Raw genomic sequence first — 19,785 nt, 5'->3', positions numbered from 1 at the left:
CGGTATTTATGACAAAAAAGGGCTAAATTAAAGTTATATATTTCGTAGGATGTTTAAAAAATAAAGTTGAGATCTAGGGTTAAGAAATCATAATTAAGTCATAAGAGACTTCTTTCTAAAAAAAAAAAATGTTTGTTTTTTTAATTGGGCTTTTTGGGGAAATTTTGGTCAGAGTTTTGGGAAAAAAGTGGCATTTTGCGATTGGGAAGCAGCCAAAAATCGGTGGTAATTTTAAAAATTTACTGCACACGCTAGCCACCTGTGGTTTAGGTTAACAATAATCATATAGGTTAACAATAATCATATAGGATAACAATAATCATATAGGTTAACAATAATCATATCAGACGAAAGTAGGCATTGTTGATGCTTAATTGTACGTAGGCTAGGCTCCATCAAAATGGTTTGTGAATAGTGTTTGTAAAGGTTCTGTGAAAAACAAACTCGTGTGCATATAAATGTTAACCCTTTGAATGCTGGGAAAATTGTCTTCTGCTAAAATGTTGTCTGCTGAATTTCTAAAAATAGCATTTTCTTCGATTTTTTTTTCAAAGAATACTATCAGAATAGCAAACAGTTTGGATCCTGATGAGACGCCACATTGTGTGGCGTCTCATCTGGATCCAAACTGTTTGCAAAGGCCTTCAAAATTCGGTTCCTGCACTGAAAGGGTTAATGGTAGAGGATTGAGATATGTAATGTTGAATTTTCAAAACCAGATTGTTTGCAGTAGAGAAATTGTTGAAACATGTGCACTCAGTGTTTCAGATATTACAAGTTCTTCTCTTTGTCTGTAAAAATACAATTGCATTTTTTTCACTCATTCTGTTTATTTAAAAATAAGTACAGTGTATTTCAAACTAACAAATAAAATAGCCAATTTGCTCTCTATTCAGATTCCTTAATTTCAACATAAATGTAGCCTTAAATTTAATAAATTTTGTTTATTGCTTCATCAGTTGATAAACAACGAATTGAAGTTTTGCTATGTTGGAATAAAAGCATGAGTACCTTAATGTTGTTCTTTGTCGATAAAAAAAATCTGAAATATCTGATAATATATAGCCATACCCAATTCTATCTAACTCTTGAAGCTCAACCCTTTCCGATTCAGGAGCAAAGTGAAAATGGCTATATGCAACCAGCATTAAACCAGAACAGCCTGCGAGTAACTCACAGTCTGTTCAGGTTTTATGCTGTTGGCTTCACATCAGTATCTAAGGGTTTGTTTGAAGCCTAAACAAAAATTATCTAGTAAAAAAGGTCTTACATTTAATTTGATTTTCTAAGGGACTATCAGAGTAGTAAAGCGTTAAATATGTCATTCAATTTTGCAGATGACACTAGGATGCCTAGTGTTAAAACCTTGAGTACCCAAATGTTGTTCTTTGTTGATAGAGAAATCAGAAATATCTTATGGTATGTGACAATTACCAATTTTATCAATAACCAGTGCTATCATACTCTTGAAGTTTAATAAACATACCATTGTATTTTGTAGTTGAGACTCGGCTGCCCAGTGTAACACAGGCATGGAGTAAGGCAGGCAGCCCCAGACAGGGGGGCACAAGCCCCGCCCATTGGGCCCCGGGGCAGGAAGGTTTTGTCCCTGTGCCCAGCCATGAGATCTATTGTAGGATATGCAAGAAGGGCCAGCAATCACTGGCTGTGCTACAGGCTCACATGAGGGTACATACAGGAGAGAGGCCCTTTAAGTGTGATATCTGTAAGCAGACTTTTGGTTTCAAAGGGAACTGGAGACGACACATGGCAACCGTTCATGGGGTCATCTCTGCGGAAAAATTGGGCATTAGAAACTGAGGCCCTTTAATTGTGACATCTGTTTGCAGACCTTTGGGTTCAAAGGGAACTGGAGACGTAACATGGCAACTGTTGATTGGGTTGTTGTTATGAGAACATGGGGCATCATAAACTGAGAACTACATACAGGGCTTTATTACCTTCTTAGAGAATGGCTGTTAAATCACAAGTGTGAGAAGTTTTTGACTCAAATTTTCACAATTTAAAGAAGTTTCCAACTCAAATTTTCACCAGTTTGCATTTCTTTTTTTTTCACTATTTTGAACAGTTTGTGACTCATGTTTTCACATTTTTGGAAAGTGAGCTACTAATACTTTCACAAAATGGGGTTCAAAGGCAGCTACACAAAGGTGGGAAAAAAGCCTTGACTTGTAATTGTGGACTGCTTAAATAGCATTGCAGTGTATTGGTGTTGTGAATTTGTGACCGCAAACAGTCACATTCAGTAGAAGTCATCATAATTATTGTTCTTGTAATTATAATTCTTATATTTTAAACTTATTTGAAAACTTTAACCTTGGTTCGATAATTATAATTCTTATAGTGAAACCTTATTAAAAAAGTTTAACCTTGGTTCGATAATTATAATGTCTTATAGTTGAACCTTTTTTAACAAGTTTTAACCTTGATTCGATAATTATAAATTCTTGTAGTTGAACCTTATTTAAAAACGTTTAACCTTGGTTCACTACGTTTCTTATAACAGTGCCCCAGATAATTATTTCGGTAATAGGGTTTTCACCCACTGATTTTGAAAAATAGGGTGATTTCATTCTTGGAATAGGGTGAAATGAGTTATAAGATGCATACAGTAAAACCATTGCTGCTTTACTTCTGTTGTAGCTGCACACAATTGTATTGATTCAATAAAACTGTAAACTAATATAATTAACTTTAATAAACTGATGTTTCAATCCTTGAAACTGTCAATAATATAAACTTTAAACTTAAAAAAAATCGATAACACGAATGATTCGGCACTTATTGACTCTTGCTTTCTTGGTTCGATAAAGTTAGCGATCGACACATATTTTGGCGCAACAATTGCGGACGTCTTTCTCTTAGACATTTTTATTACGCATCGTATTAGAAACTGAAAGTACAGACACTTTACAAATATTTGCACAATGAACGACGGATTAAGTCAGATTGAAAACGCATGTATGTCGTCGTAAATAATTTTGTCAGCCGCTTTATTTAACTATGAAATCTAGTCCGCAGAGCGTTTGAATAGCTTTGACTGTTTTATTGCCCCGTCATCCAGGCGCTTGCTGAATAAAAGCGTCGCCGCGTAACGAAAATAATCGCAAAAAAAAACGAAAATGAGCAAAGTTTTTTCGATCAAAGCTATTGTATCGTACGCATCAAATAAGACGAATGTGCGTAAGAGGCAAATCGGGTGCGTTTTCAATACGCATGATATTGTATTTCTTTGCGTTTTTAAACATTTTAATAGGGTGAAAGACGCAGATACGCAGCTTATCTGGGGCACTGTTATAAGCAATTAATTAACATCTTAAATTTGATTGCTGACAGTTAGGTTGTTCACTATGAACATGGTTATTAAAATTTACGAAGTTATTGTTTGCTGTATTAATGTTGATCTTAGTTTTTTTTGCTTTAAAGTGTTTAGAGTTTAGTTCTTGCAGTTTAAAATGTATTGTAATTTAAATGCTTTTCTGTTAACAAATGCATAAACTTGCATTGAATTGTTTTCTTTTTAACACCAGCTTATGTGTACAAGTTTTTGTTGAATGTCATATGGTTGATGCAAAAAAGGTAAATGTTCATATTCATAGGTGAAAAAACACAGATATTCTTAAAAAATATTGTTTAATAATACAATTGTTATATGACACATATGAAATAATTTGACTGTTGTTATTCATATTTTGACTTCTCTTTATACTACCTTTGTCAAGTATGACTGCTATAGAAAGGCAACTAAAGCTCATTTATTTTATTTAGCAGTTTAAGTGCATTGTTATGCAGCTTGTAGCTTCTATAAATATTTTAATTCAATAAACTTTGTGTTCTTTTTTTTTCAATAACATATATTTTGTCTATTTAAAATATCTGTAAAGTACCCCCCCCCCCCCCTGTAAATAAGGTGTTTTAAAATCAAGTGGATTAGCCCCCTGCTGTGGTCACAATCTAAATGACCCCATTCAGCTGATTGTCAATACACAACTGCTGAAAAACAAGAGATTTGATGGTTGACCAATATAACAAGTAGAACAATCTATAGAGGGTTCCTTAAACACGGCCTGTAGGTGCTTGTCTTTTTGATTGCGGATTTTGAGTTATTGAATTGAAGCCAGATGGCAGATTGTATGTCATGTAGTTTCATGCTTTGAAGTCTACCTTGTGTGATGTCACTTCACATCCAGATATATTAAAAGATTCTTTATTATTATTATTATCATTTCCAGCACTTCAGATGAATTGGGAATCTTCACCCGAAAGGAAAGACACAAACATGTCCAGCTACACAATGGAAATGACTCCAGGTCACCTTGACCTTGATAGTTCAAACCCCAAAACACCAGAGCACATCCATGATGGGGACAGATTTCGTTGCACCGTTTGTCACAAGGCACACCCTTCTCTCTCCAAGCTTACTGCCCACATGCGTATTCATACTGGGGAACGACCATTTAAATGTGACCTGTGTGGTCAGATGTTCAGATTCAAAAGCAATTGGACAAGGCATGTTGCATCCGTGCATTTCAAGGGCCACTGGAAAACATCTAGTTGAATGATGCAATCAATATTTAAAAAGGAGCATTGCTCTGTGAAGAGGGTGTTTAACCCTTTTGAGCGCTGGAACCGGAATTTGAAAGCCTTTGCAAACAGTTTGGATCCAGATTAGACGCCACAGAATGTGGCGTCTCATCAGGATCCAAACTGTTTGCTATTCTGATAGTATTCTTTGAAAAAAAATCGAAGAACATGCTAATTTTAGTAATTCAGCAGATGCCATTTTAGCAGACGACAAATTTCCCAGCATGCAAAGGTTTAATGTATTTGTGTAAAGTGTTTGCTCAGAATAGTATGTGCAGCGAGGCTCTTGTGGCGAAGTTTCCTGTAGCCTTCAAATGAAAAAAGGATAAACATTGTTTGTTTTTTCATTCTTTTATTTTGAAATAAATTTAGAGCACACAGTATCCTTTCTTCTGTTAATTTCTATTAAAGTAAAAGAGTTTGAATTGCACAGCCATTGTTCTCTGACAAGGTGGCATCCAAGGGGGGGGGGGGGGGGGTTGATTGAGGCACACAAGTGACAGTTATTATTTCTTTTATTAATTTTTCAAAAAGCATTGTTTGTACATATTTTGTGAACAGAAATTGGAATAAAGTAAATTTAAATTATGTGATGTTTGTTGTATTTATTGTCTTTTTCTTAAACAATTAAACCTTTTGAACACCATTTACTTATGTAAGCTATTATTTTAAAAGATTACCAGACCATGTGACCCAATTGTGAAAATTATAAACCATTCCCATGGCTTGGAACATATATTTTTTACGAAAGTTTCATGACAAAAGAATTTAATCGGCAGTGTTGGTCTGACATTATCCATCAGTTGTTGAGCTATGTACCTTATAGGATGTCTTCGCTTTTACTGATGAGATACATGTGTGGGAGATTTATGAGGCTTTAAACCATGGCTGATCTTCAAAAAAATATAGCAACCATTAACTTCTAGACCGTTTCTATTTTCAGGCATGATGGAGGTGGACATGCGGAAAAGACCTGCACGATTCATGTGTCAGTTCTGTAACAGACTGTGTTTTTCCAAATCCGACCTAGAGAAACATTTGAGAATACATACTGGTGAAAAACCTTTCAAATGTGGAATATGTGGGAAAGGGTTTGCAGACAAAAGTAACCTCTACAAGCATGTCCGCACATGTGGGATGCGTCACAATGAACAACAGTGATTGATGATATAAATACACGCTGATTACACCATAAATGAGCCTCGCTCGGTGAAAAGGGTTTTTGATGCATGTGTGTAAAGTGTCATCCCGGATTAGAGGACAATATCGGGGACAATTCTTTCCATCTAAACTGGATTGTCACCAAGAAGAGTCTTCCTTTAAATGAAAATACAATAAAAGCGTTTTCGTCCCTGATTAGCCAGGCAAATCTGGGATGACACTTTATGTACATGCGTTAAAACACCCTTTTCTCAGAGCTCGTCTACCTAATGTAAATGAGTCGCGTTCTGAGAAAACTGGGCTTAATGCATGTGCGTAAATTTCCACCTAAATTGGATTTTTGCTAAGAAGAGACTTCATTTAAACAAAAAATGTCAAAAAAGCGGAAAGTGTCGTCCCAGATTAGCCAGTGCAGACTGCACAGGCTAATCTGGGATGACACTTTACGCACATACATTAAGCCCAGTTTTTCTCAGAACAAGGCTCAAATAGTGAGTGTCACAAATACTGTGACATCTGAAATCCAGGGGCATCATAATATCATTTTAATGTCTTATAATGTAGTTAGTTGTTTGTGACAACAAACACACTATTAAGGCAAACAAACACTCACAGGGTAAAGAATCAAGTGAATTGTACATTACCTGATAACAGTTACTGTTGTACATATTTCTGTCACACTGTCTTTTTAAAGAGGTTTAAATATCTGATGTTGGTTGTACATTTTATTGTCCCCCACCACTATAGTGGGGGACATATTGTTTTTGCCCTGTCTGTTGGTTTTTGTGTGTGTTTGCGCCAACTTTAACATTTGCAATAACTTTTGCAATATTGAAGATAGCAACTTGATATTTGGCATGCATATGTATCTTATGGAGCTGCACATTTTGAGTGGTGAAAGTTCAAGGTCAAAGGTCAAATCAAGCTTCAAAGTGGCGCAAAATGGGACATAGTGTTTCTGACAAACACCCATCTTGTTTAAATTGTTTTAGTTTGAGCTTTTGTTATTACCTTTTGTGCTTTGTGTTGTCAACATTTACCTTGTTCACACTTTACTGGCTACATTTATTGTTCAACCTTTATAAAACTTGACCAGAGCTTTTGTCTCCCAATTAAATATTGGTTAGAAATGTTATCCCAATAACACTTTGAGTTTGAACTGTTTTACACAGGTTCAAAAGCTATGACCTTATGTCACATTTAAGAAAAATGTTGTGAACTTTTTACAGGCCACATTTATTTTGCAATTTTCATGAAACTAGCTTAAAACATTTTTTGCTCGACTATTATATATAAAATATATATAGTGGAGCTATCCTACTTACCCCCGTGTTATCGTCTGCGTTTGCGTGCAAATGTTAAAGTTTTTGTACTACCCCAATATTTTTTTTGTCCCTTGACATATTGCTTTCATATTTTGCATACTTGTTTACCAACATGACCCCAATCTATAAACAAGAGCAGACAACTCTATCAAGCATTTTGTCATAATTATGGCCCCTTTTCCACTTAGAATATGCAGCAAATGTTAAAGTTTGCGTACTACCCCAACTATTTTCAATGTCCCTTGACATATTGCTTTCATATTTTGCCTACTTGTTTACCAACATGACTCCAACCTATAAACAAGAGCAGACAACTCTGTCAAGCATTTTGTCATAATCATGGCCCCTTTTTCCACTTAGAATATGCAGCAAATGTTAAAGTTTGCGCACTTCCCCAACTATTTTCAATGTCCCTTGACATATTGCTTTCATATTTTGCATACTTGTTAACCATCTTGACCCCAACCTATAAACAAGAGCAGACCACTGTATCAAGTATTTTGACATAATTATGGCCCCTTTTACACTTAGATAATTGAACATTTTGCTTAAATTGCCATAACTTCTTTATTTATGATCACATTTTATTATTACTTTGACAAAACAACACTTACCTGAATACCACAATGGATTCCTCCTAAACAATACCCACCCCCCTACCCAGAATCCCTTCCCCCCCTTAACCCCCCCCCCCCCATTTTTATGTCCCCGACCACTATAGTGGGGGACATATTGTTTTTGCCCTGTCTGTTGGTTGGTTTGCGCCAATTTTAACATTTTGCAATAACTTTTGCTATATTGGATATAGCAACTTGATATTTGGCATGCATGTGTTTCTCATGGAGCTGCACATTTTGAGTGGTGAAAGGTCAAGGTCATCCTTCAAGGTCAAAGGTATAAAAAAAAGTCAAAGCGGCGCAGAAGGGGACATAGTGTTTCTGACAAACACATTTCTCATTTCTTGTTTTTTTTTAAACATCTAATTAATGACCCCACCCCACATTACACCCCTCTCTCCCCCCCTCCTCCCTACCCCCCCCCCCCCCAAAAAAAAAAGTTTTTTTTTCCTTTTTTTATTTTTGAAAGATTGTCTAATAAATTATTGAATATGAACAATTTCCCAATGATGGCTTACGTTATACTGTCAAGCACTCGAATAGTCGAGCGCACTGTCCTCTGACAGCTCTTGTTGTGTAAAGATTTTACCACCAAGTGGATGGTTCCTGTTCAGGAAGAGTAGGTTTCCTTATGTGAAACTGTTTGAACACTGTAGAAGTCTCAGGTTTTACCCTCTTATCATGAAACTTGCTTAAAACATCTGGGCTAAGATTAAAAATTATATTATTCTGCTCATGGCTGCAAGGTGTTGGGGCAGTTTTCCTTATGAGTCTTTTGTGAACCCTTGTGAACACTACCTGCACAGACCAGTTTAGTTGCTTGGGGTCCGAGGTGAGCCCTTTAGGCTATTTTGACTCCTGAGATACTTTTCTGCATGCCCATCATCATTTGTTTTCAGCATCATCAGAAAGTACATGATGTAATAATAATTTTTATGTATTTAAATAATTTACTGGTAGGTTTTTGGCATAGAGATTTTATATTCTAAGGTTATGAATATTATGACAATGTAAATTTAAGTTAGTTTCCTTTGTTTTAAGTTAGAAGTATTGTGTTGTATTAGTTCTATGTACATGTATTGTTTGTTTTTTGTGCAAAGATTTGAAGTACATTGTATTTTGAGATGTTAATGTTATGTAGATTGTTATGTATTCTAAAAAAAATATGAATGCTACCATAAAGACACTATTTTATTTTGTCATCCAATAATTTGAAAGGTAAGCATGCGTTGACCTTTTCACCTAATTTTTATTGTAAAAATGTTATAGCAATCAAAACGCTGAGCCATCACTTTTACGGACATGCATTAGAAATAGATTTGTTTACTGTCAAAGATATTTGTCATACTTTATATGCCTTCATTATAGATCAAACTGCGTGTTGTTAAATAAGCCGATGTAATATATTACTAGCAGAGGCATGAATTGTGTTATCATTATAAAATAAGCTTAGCTTAATACATGTGTGTTTAGTGTCCTCACAGAATAGCCTGTGCATTGGGCATAGGCTAATCAGGACACTTAATATTTTTTGGTATTTCTTGTTTAAAGTAAGTCTCATAGAGAAAATCCAGTTCATGCAAAAAGTGTCTTCCCTGATTAGCCTGTGTGGACTGCACAGGCTTATCTGGGATGACACTTTAGTGCACATGTTTTAAGCCCCGTTTACCCAGAGTGGGACTCAAATGTTTGAAAGCAACACAAACACAAACATTAACTTGTATATCATGTCAAATTTCAGTGTCGATGGACAGGCACATGATAGAGAGCCAGCGGAGCAGACATGCAAGATTCACCTGTCGGTTCTGTAACAGAGTGTGCTGCTCCAATGCCAACTTGCAGAAACACTTGCGTACTCACACTGGAGAAAAACCTTTCAAATGTGGCACATGTGGGAGACAGTTTGGGGACAAAAGTAACTTCTACAAGCATGTTCGTACATGTAGCAATAGACGTGGTGATGTCAAATAGGTTTCATGAAATCATATTCAGACACTGGCATGTGGACTCAGGTTGATGTCATAAATAAGCAGTGATGACATCATATGCACAGTGATTTTCATCAATATATATTTTGTGACATGTTGTGTTAGTGTGTAGTAGATGTTTATCAAGTGCACAAGGAACAAGTCTTGTAAAGAAGACTGATGTTCAACTAGCCTGTGACCCCCAACTAGCCTGTGACCCCCAAGTTTTTTAGCCTGTGACCCCAAAGTTTTGGCAACAGACTATTATCGATCAACCATGGGTCCTGTATGTTGAGATTTCAAACTCAGAGGCATAATTAACACTTTGTTTCATCTTAATAAAACAGAGATATCAAAAACACACACTTGCATTATTGATTGGTATTGTAAGTAGTTAATGATTACATACAAACAAATGGATCATTATTACAGAGAATTGTATGTTACCAAATGCTGATGTATTCATCTTTTGTCAGGCTGCATTTTAAGGGAGGTAGTTTTTTTTTTTAATCCTATCTTTATTGTATAGATAGAGAGGCAAATGACATGTTAATAAATGAAGGAGTATTGAATTATATTGTGACATTCGGATATGATGATTAACATGGACTTCATGATATAAATGTTGTTGCTGCCTCATGTTCTAGTCCTTCCATGAACAATCTTTCATCCTCAAGTTTATTTTCATACACTGCTCATATTCATCGCATATAGTTCTTATTTCTGGAATATCATAAGTATGCTAAGTCTCAAATCTTAGCTGTATTTTATGTTCATATCACAGTTGAGTAAGGAGAGGAAATATATTCTAACCATTTCTTCGTTTAAATCCTTATATTGATAGTATGGTGAATTTACACTGTGTTCGCAAAAGTAAATATGTTTTAACTAAAATAAAGAAAATGTTTTAACTAAAAATTTGTCCTGGATTAGCCTGTGCATTCTGCACTTTCCTTGTGTGCATTTAGCCCCGTTTTACAAGAACAAGGCTCAAACCTACTGGTGCACCTTGTCTATTTTGCAGTTTATATGGGCGAGGACCAGTCAGCAATCCAGCAGAGGAGACCAGCAAGGTTTGAGTGTCAGTTCTGTAACAGGCACTGGTGTTCCAACGTTGATCTACAGAGGCATCTGCGAACTCACACCGGAGAAAAACCTTTTAAATGTGGCATGTGTGATAAACAGTTTGCAGACAAAAGTAACTTCTACAAGCACGTTCGTAAATACAGACATGGTGACGTAAACACGAAACAAAAAAAACATCATGACATAAATTTACATGGATGACATGTAAACTGGTTGACATCATAGGGGGACTTTTAGCATTTTGATGTTTATTCACTGAAAATTTATATCAGAAAAGTGGAAGATTTTAGCAATTTATTTATTTTTTTGAGTTTGTGATTTTCGCTGTTATTTTTTATGTCCCCCACTATAGTAGTGGGGGACATATTGTTTTTGCCCTGTCTGTTGGTCTGTTGGTTGGTTGGTCTAAGGGTTGGTTTGCGCCAACTTTAACATTTTGCAATATATTGAATTTAGCAACTTGATATTTGGCATGCATGTGTATCTCATGGAGCTGCACATTTTGAGTGGTGAAAGGTCAAGGTCATCCTTCAAGGTCAGAGGTCAAATATATGTGGCCAAAATTTCTCATTTTATGAATACTTTTGCAATATTGAAGATAGCAACTTGATATTTGGCATGCATGTGTATCTCATGGAGCTGCACATTTTAAGTGGTGAAAGGTCAAAGTCAAGGTCATCCTTCAAGGTCAGAGGTCAAATATATGTGGCCCAAATCGCTTATTTTATGAATACTTTTGCAATATTGAAGATAGCAACTTGATATTTGGCATGCATGTGTAAGTTATGGAGCTGCACATTTTGAGTGGTGAAAGGTCAAGGTGAAGGTCATCCTTCAAGGTTCAGAGGTCAAATATATGTTCTTTTTTGTGCATGGAAAACAGTTCTTTACCAGTTTCTGTACCGTAAAGTTGAAATATTTATATTAACAACAGACCACACACACCAGGTTTACATCACACATCCCCTGTACCACACCAAATTATCTTGCAATAATAATATGTTCCAAATTATTTCAAATATGTTGTACAATGCCCATGTCATTGATGTGTTGTAACCTTTTTTTTTGGCATTTCATTTGGTTATGTGAAATAAACCTTTTGAACTGTTATAATTTCCTTTCGGTGACATGGAATGAACAATATGCACTCCATATTAGAAGGTTATAGGTTATTTTAAGTGGTACACAGCTGGCATACTTGCATTGGACACCCTAAGCAGTTATCCAGAAGTTTTTTTATGTCACCCACCACTATAGTGGGGGACATATTGTTTTTTTCCATGTCTGTTGGTCGGTTTGTTTGTTTTTGCAACTTAAACATTTGCCATAACTTTTGCAATATTGAAGATAGCAACTTAATATTTAGAATGCATGTGTATCTCATGGAGCTGCACATTTTGAGTGGTGAAAGGTCAAGGTTATTCTTCAAGGTCAAAGGTCAAATATAGGTCGCTGTGGTGTAAAGGATATGGTGTCCGCCTAGCGAACGGGAGGTCACGGGTTCGATCCCCATCATGGGAGCGTTCTTTAGATCTCCCCCAAAGACACCAAGTACTGGTTCTAGGCCCAGGAAACGGACTCGAGAGCGTTTATATAAGCCTAAGGCTTTCGATGCAATCGAGCTAAAATAAATAGGTTTAAACTAAATATATGGGTCAAAATCGCTCGTTTAATGTACACGTTTGCAATATTGAAGATAGCAACTTGATATTTTGCATGCATGTGTATCTCATGGAGCTGCACATTTTGAGTGGTGAAAGGTCAAGGTCAAAGTTCAAATATATGGGGACATAGTGGTTCACAAACACATTGCTTGTTTATATATTAATTTGGGGAATGGGTCTGGCCTTCCATTTGGTGGAAACAATTATCCACTAAACTGAGAAAGGAGAAAACATTTCACAAAGTTAGCTGGAAATGTTGGGAAAATTGTATCTTTTAAAATGTATTCTCTGTTCGAAAAGGACCTTTCTCTTATCAAAAGGGGCCTTTATAAGGCCCTTGCTAATGAAGGAACAAAACACCCTGTCCAGTATGACGTGTACTTGCACAAATCCATCAGTGTTTTTCACAGTGCTGTTAAATAATCTGCTCGTACTGCTTTTCAGTTTGCGATATGAAGGACATCAGCTTCGAGCGGTTCAAAGTTTGCCTGATCTGCAATAAAATGTTCCAAAGCCAGACATTTTTGGACCGCCACATTCGCTCCCACACAGGAGAGAAACCATACGCCTGTCCGTGCTGTCAGCGGCCCTTCAGCACCACGAGTAGCATGTATCGGCACATACGCTTGAGACATGACCCCACTTTCGTGCCTCCAAAATGATGCTTGGACGATCGTGAACCTGTAACGCTGTGTAACAGATTGCCAAGATAATTTTGTGACTGATAATGTGGCTCAGTTGGTACTGTAGACGCTGGCTTTATAATGATAATTTTGTGACAGTGATAATGCGGCTCAGTTGTTACTGTAGAAGCTGTCTTTATAATGATAATTTTGTGACAGTGATCATGCGGCTCAGTTGGTACTGTAGACGCTGTCTTTATAATGATAATTTTGTGACAGTGATAATGTGGCTCAGTTGGTACTGTAGACGCTGTCTTTATAATGATAATTTTGTGACAGTGATAATGTGGCTCAGTTGGTACTGTATACGCTGTCTTTATAATGATAATTTTGTGACAGTGATAATGCGGCTCAGTTGGCACTGTAGACGCTGTCTTTATAATGATAATTTTGTGACAGTGATAATGCGGCTCAGTTGGCACTGTAGACGCTGTCTTTATAATGATAATTTTGCTATGTTGATGAACAGATGAGCAAATAACGTTTCTATGTTGATGATAGCATTGTGTAAATAATTTAACTGTTATCATGAGTCTACCAAGATAATGTTGCTACTTATCGTGGTATTGGATCAAATAGTTTTTTCAGTAGAAACCAATCAGCATTTAACTTGTGTTTCATACCAGTAGTAATTTCATTTATGGTCTTCACTATAATTGTGTTTTACTATATCTTTTACAAAGTAAAATGATAATGGGATATTCTGAAATTCACCAAGGATATCTGTGCATCTGTCAGTAGACACAAACATTTGTGCAAGCATTTTTCTTAATTTTTCAATACAGAGCTTTCAAACTTGCAGGCATTGTTCCTTTTGATATGGAGTCATGCATATTTGTTTTTTTATCATTCTGCGTTTAGACAAAAGGAGATATTCACCATTTTCATCTTTAGGCATTTCATGAGCTTAGTAACTGATCTAAAACCACACGGTTCACATTTTGTTTTTTATGCCCCCGAAGGAGGGCATATAGTGATCGGACAGTCCGTCTGTCCGTCCGTCTATCTTTCTGTCTGTCTGTCTTTCCGCCACACTTTGCGTTAAGGTTTTGCGTTTAGGTTCCGAGAAATGCTCATATCTTCTGTGTCGCTTCAGATAGCAACTTGATATTTGGCATGCATGTTTATCTCATGGAGCTGCACATTTTTAGTGGTGAAAGGTCATGGTCATCCTTCAAGGTCAAAGGTCAAATATATGGCTTTAAAGTGGCACAGAAGGGGGCATTGTGTTTCTGACAAACAAATCTCTTGTTTTTGGTATGCAATATGTTATAGTAGTCTTCTACAAAGTTTTGTAACAGTACGCCCATGGGGTAAGCACAGGCCATGTCACAAAGTTATGTAGACTGATATAGCAAGGTTACTTCATCGGGTTTCTTTCTGAAACAACAGGGCATAGAGGTTTAATATTTGTTTTGTAACACCATATTGTGGTCTGCTACCTAAATATCTGTTATCAAGCCTCAAGGGTCGAACTTCACATTTGTTTAAAACTTTTTCTTAGAAACAACTGTGTACTTATGTACTATTTTGTATGTAAAATTGTTTGGTTGTTTTTTTTACCATGTTTTCCAAAGGAAAAAACTGGTTATTAGATTGGCGAATGTCTGCGGGCGGGCGGAACAAGCTTCTCCGGGCCATAACTTTGTTGTTCATTGTGAGATTTTAAAATCATGTGGCACATTTGTTCACTATCATTAGACGTTGTGTCGCGCGAAAGAATTTCGTTGATATCTCCAAGTCAAGGTCACACTTTGAGTTCAAAGGTCAAAAATGGCCATAAATGAGATTGTCCAGGCCATAACTATGTCATTCATTGTGAGATTTTAAAATCATTTGGCACATTTGTTCACCATCATTGGACGGTGTGTCGCACGAAAGAATTACGTCAATATCTCCAAGGTCAAGGTTGCCAGGACTAAAAATAGATTTATTTTAAAACAAAGGGGGATAATTTTAAACAGTCAGTTCAGTTTGACTTGTCTCCCTTTATTAGATATTTTTTTCAAATTGAAAACCTGGTTTTGTGACCCTTGTTTAACCATGCCTCTGTCATCAAAACTGACTATGGGTAATCTTTTTTCAACTTGCGACATCTCACTACATGACATTGAGTGTTTTTTCTTCGGCATTGTTGTGACACACGCTAGTTTTAGAGGCCCTGACATGCCTGATTAGAATGTTTTAAGTTTTTTTTAGTGAATGGTTTAGTTATATAGAGATCAGGAACCTGGTTTAAGTAATATTTCGGGTGAAGTTATGATAACTTTACAGGTTAGACTTGTGTGCAGAAGATTTTACAAAGTTACATTTGGTCTTTTTGATAATTTGTTTAACAGTTATCAAATGACCAAATATTATAATAAAAGCAGACAAGATTTTTAAATGTGTGTTCCTTTAATTTACAGACAATTGATGAAAGTCTACTTGCAGACAGCAGCAGTGGAAAAAATCATGTATTTAAAAATGTTTATACCTTTATTTAGGCAAATAATTAGTATTTATACCCCCATTACCATTAGTAATGGGGGCTATATAGGAGTCACTATGTCGGTCCGTCTGTCTGTTGGTCTGTTCCGAAATTTCATCCGATCTTCACCAAACTTGGTCACAAGTTGTATCTAGACGATGTCTAGGTCAAGTTTGAATATGGGTCATGCCAGGTCAAAAACTAGTTGTTTTTAACTGTATAACTAATACACATGAATTAACCGAATAACTTCCCAGTATTGAAGAAAATAAAAACACATACCGGTAAATAAAATGGATATAACTATTTCAGGTTTTCACTATTTTGTTTCCTTTTTTATTTCAGTGAAAGACCAAATCTGTTTGCAGTGTGGTAAAGTATTCCAGTCGAATTGGCATCGAAACAGGCACACTCGTATTGTTCATGGAGGAGACAAACCTTTCAGTTGTCCAGCTTGCGGAAAAACATTCTCAACAAAGGGAAACTTGAAAGTCCACACGTTGACACACTACAATAGATACAGTTCATTGAAGGAATAGATATTTCAATGAATGCAAACTTGAAAGTCTATAGTACAATAACTACAGTACCTTGAAGCAATAGCTGTTTCAATCAAGGGAAAGTTCAAAGTCCATATTGGCATCTAACCAAAGAATCAGTACAATGAGGTACTGACACGTTCTGACACGTACATTTGTACTTTGATTCTCTAGATATTTCACCGAATAGAAAATTATAAGTTCATGTGTTGACACACTTAATTAGATACAGAACCTTGATTCTATAGACATTTCAACAAATGGAAACTTGAAAGTCCACATTTTGACACAATAGGAAAGACTGATCCCTATCTTGTGATATAAGTCATCCCGGTGAAGAGAAATCAGACAGTTGATATTTGAACTCACTTTAACAGATTGACTCCATTGAGACATTACACCTTGCCCAAAGTGCCACTCCCGGAATTCATAGATGTGTGGATACTATAACAGATTGGCTACTTTGTGATAATAGATTGATTTATTGTCACACTGAAACAAAAATATCATCTTGGAACAATGTGTTGTAAAAAATAAGCATTTCTTTAGGCCAAAGGGACTTGTAAATGCTTGTTGCATAATTACGACATGTGGTTGTATATCTATGCAATTCTTGACAATACTATGGATAGCAACTCGATGAAATTGGGTTTTTGAAAACATACATTTCAAAACAAATAATAAAGCAATACAAATTTGTGTTGATTTTTGCTGTGTACATGTATTTCTTTTACCTGTTTTACAATTAATAATGTATATATGGTTGTGTACAATATGCAGTAGGACTTTGTCTTTTGTAAATTCTGTGTCAAGTACCTACTTGCAAAGTATTTTCAATTAATGGCGTTCTGTCCTGAAATTTAGAAGATTTCTGGATCCTCTATCCAGTTTCAACCTTGGGACTTTTACAGAGACTAAAAGGGATGTGAATTTGTGCTGGGGGTATATTAGCTTCATTATGGGAAAAGAAGGCTTAATGCATGTGCGTTAAGTGTCATCCCAGTTAAGCCTGTGCAGTCTGCACAGGCTGATCAGGGACAACACTTTTCTCTTCTATGGACTTAAAGAAAGTCTCTGCTAAACTGAAATCCAGTCTAGGCAGAAAGTATTGTCCCTGATTAGCCCGTGCGGACTGTACAGGCTAATCTGGGATATCCAGTCTAGGCAGAAAGTATTGTCCCTGATTAGCACGTGCGGACTGTACAGGCTAATCTGGGATGACACTATGCACATTAGCCCGTGCGGACTGTACAGGCTTATCTGGGATGACACTATGCACATGCATTTAGAACATTATTCTCAGAATGAGACTGATATTAGCGGAAGTGATAGACATGAGTCCAGTCTAGATAAACAAACTTTCTAACAGTCTAATAACAGTCTAACAGCATGTTAATATTTTTCTTTCTAACTTACCTGTTTATTTGTTCAGGTGGTGTGAACTCAGTTGATGGTTCGTTGCTTAACGCTGCTCCTCATGAAACCAAAGATATGCTGATGAAGTATCTCAACAAAATTGGGTAATTCATTATATCGTTTTTTTCCCACAATTTGTTCTCATAAAACAATTTTAGTTGAACATTGTTGTATCACAATTTACCTAATGTTAATTTTAAGGTTCCTTCTGACATTTAAGAACCTTTATTTTTATGCCCCCTTTCGAAGAAAAGTGGGCATATAGTGATCGGACTGTCCGTCTGTCTGTCCGTCCATCTGTCTGTCTGTCTGTCTTTCCGTCACACTTTGCATTTAGGTTACGAAAAATGCTCATAACTTCTATGTCCCTTGAGATATAACCTTCATATTTGATATGCATGTGTATATGGATAAGGCCTTTCCATACACACACAAATTTTTACCCCTGAGACCTTGACCTTGAACTTAGGGTCCGCGTTTAGGTTTCGAAATCTGCGTTAAGGTTTCAAAAAATTCTCATAACTTCTATGTCCCTTGAGATATAACCTTCATATTTGGTATGCATGTGTATATGGACAAGGGCTTTCCAAACGCACATTAATTTTGACCCCTGTGACCTTGACCTTGAACGTAGGGTCCACGTTTAGGTTTCGAAATCTGCGTTTAGGTTTCGAAAAATGCTCATAACTTCTATGTCCCTTGAGATATAACCTTCATATTTGGTATGCATGTGTATATGGACAAGGTCTTTCCATACGCACAAACAATTTTACCCCTGTGACCTTGACCTTGAACTTAGGGTCCGCGTTTAGGTTTTGAAATCTGCGTTTAGGTTTCAAAAAATGCTCATTACTTCTATGTCCCTTGAGATATAACCTTCATATTTGGTATGCATGTGTATATGGACAAGGCCTTTCCATACGCACACAAATTTTGACCCCTGTGACCTTGAACTTAGGGTCCGCGTTTAGGTTTTGAAATCTGCGTTTAGGTTTTGAAAATTGCTCATAACTTCTATGTCCCTTGAGACATAACCTTCATATTTGGTATGCATGTGTATATGGACAAGGCCTTTGCATGCTCACACAAAGTTTTACCCCTGTGACCTTGACCTTGAAGATAGGATCCGCGTTTAGGTTTCGAAATCTGCATTTAGGTTTTGAAAAATGCTCATAACTTCTATGTCCCTTGAGATATTACCTTCATATTTGGTATGCATTTGTATATGGACAAGGCCTTTCCATACGCACACAAATTTTGACCCCTGTGCCCTTAACCTTGAACTTAGGGTCCGCGTTTAGGTTTCGAAATCTGCGTTTAGGTTTCGAAAAAAGCTTATAACTTCTATCAAGCGTTTATAGGGGGCATAAGTCATCCTATGGTGACAGCTCTTGTTTGAGATTATGTTTCCAATCTGATTACTAGTCTTTTGTACTTCAGCCTGTATTATGCACTTGACTGTACATGATGTTCCACAATTTTTTAATGCAAAAAAGGATTTTAAAAGTTTTCTAAAAAACAAAACAGCCTAATCTGACTAAATATCGGCTGCCATTTTACCAGTGGAATATGAAAATGTTATGTCAAAACTCAACAGAATAAATCTTTGTGAAATAAACCTGTGTTTATTTTAAATATATCTTAATTTTAAATAAAATTTTAATAAATACAAGAATCCCTCTTCTGTTTACAGCCCAATGCTCTTCCAGTGCGTGTATTGTGGGAAACAGTTCAGCCACTCCAACAATGGTCGTCGGCATGTGAAAATCGTGCATTTCAAGCTGCGCCAGTTTACGTGTGAAATTTGTCAAAGGAGTTTTTCAACGCTGGAGAACAAAAACTCTCATATTCTGAGCATTCATATGAAGCCTCATTTTTAGACCATTCTTGTGAAATGAAGGGTTATATCTTTGTTTCATTACCATATTCACATAGAACAGTGATTTAACGTTACATAATTTAGCAGAATGGTATGTCTTAATTGTAAATATGAGGCCAATCAACATCAAAAGCTCTTATGTTAAAAGAATTCAAATGGAGTTTACATTGTAAAGTGATTGTTACAAGCATTTTCTTTGGTCAGTAAATGAAGCTTTGAATAAATGTGAGAATAACTTTTGTAAGTTAAGGGCTTCATGTGCTTGGGGAACAAAAAGTATACAGATAAAACAGTTTAAAGTGTGTTGTAACCTTTTAATTGTTTCAAGAATTGGCTAGATTTCAATGATTGTTGAGATTGGAATTCATTGCTT

General features: G+C 36.2%; 1 protein-coding gene across 1 annotated transcript in view; it reads left to right on the top strand.

Moving 5' to 3' along the window:
* Positions 1-19,785, top strand: part of LOC127857293 (zinc finger protein 235-like) — a 33,630-nt gene that overhangs the window by 8,352 nt on the left and 5,493 nt on the right. The window contains exons 2-6 of the mRNA XM_052393703.1: positions 1,502-1,726; positions 5,549-5,710; positions 9,450-9,623; positions 10,700-10,873; positions 12,870-13,028. Coding sequence (XP_052249663.1) covers positions 1,502-1,726; positions 5,549-5,710; positions 9,450-9,623; positions 10,700-10,873; positions 12,870-13,028 — 894 coding nt within the window. The remainder of the gene's footprint in view (positions 1-1,501; positions 1,727-5,548; positions 5,711-9,449; positions 9,624-10,699; positions 10,874-12,869; positions 13,029-19,785) is intronic.

The sequence above is a fragment of the Dreissena polymorpha genome, chromosome 14 (assembly GCF_020536995.1).
Source record: "Dreissena polymorpha isolate Duluth1 chromosome 14, UMN_Dpol_1.0, whole genome shotgun sequence".
NCBI lineage: Eukaryota > Metazoa > Mollusca > Bivalvia > Myida > Dreissenidae > Dreissena > Dreissena polymorpha.
The sequence above is the reverse complement of the archived record's forward strand: the minus strand, read 5'-3'. Positions and strand labels throughout refer to the sequence as shown.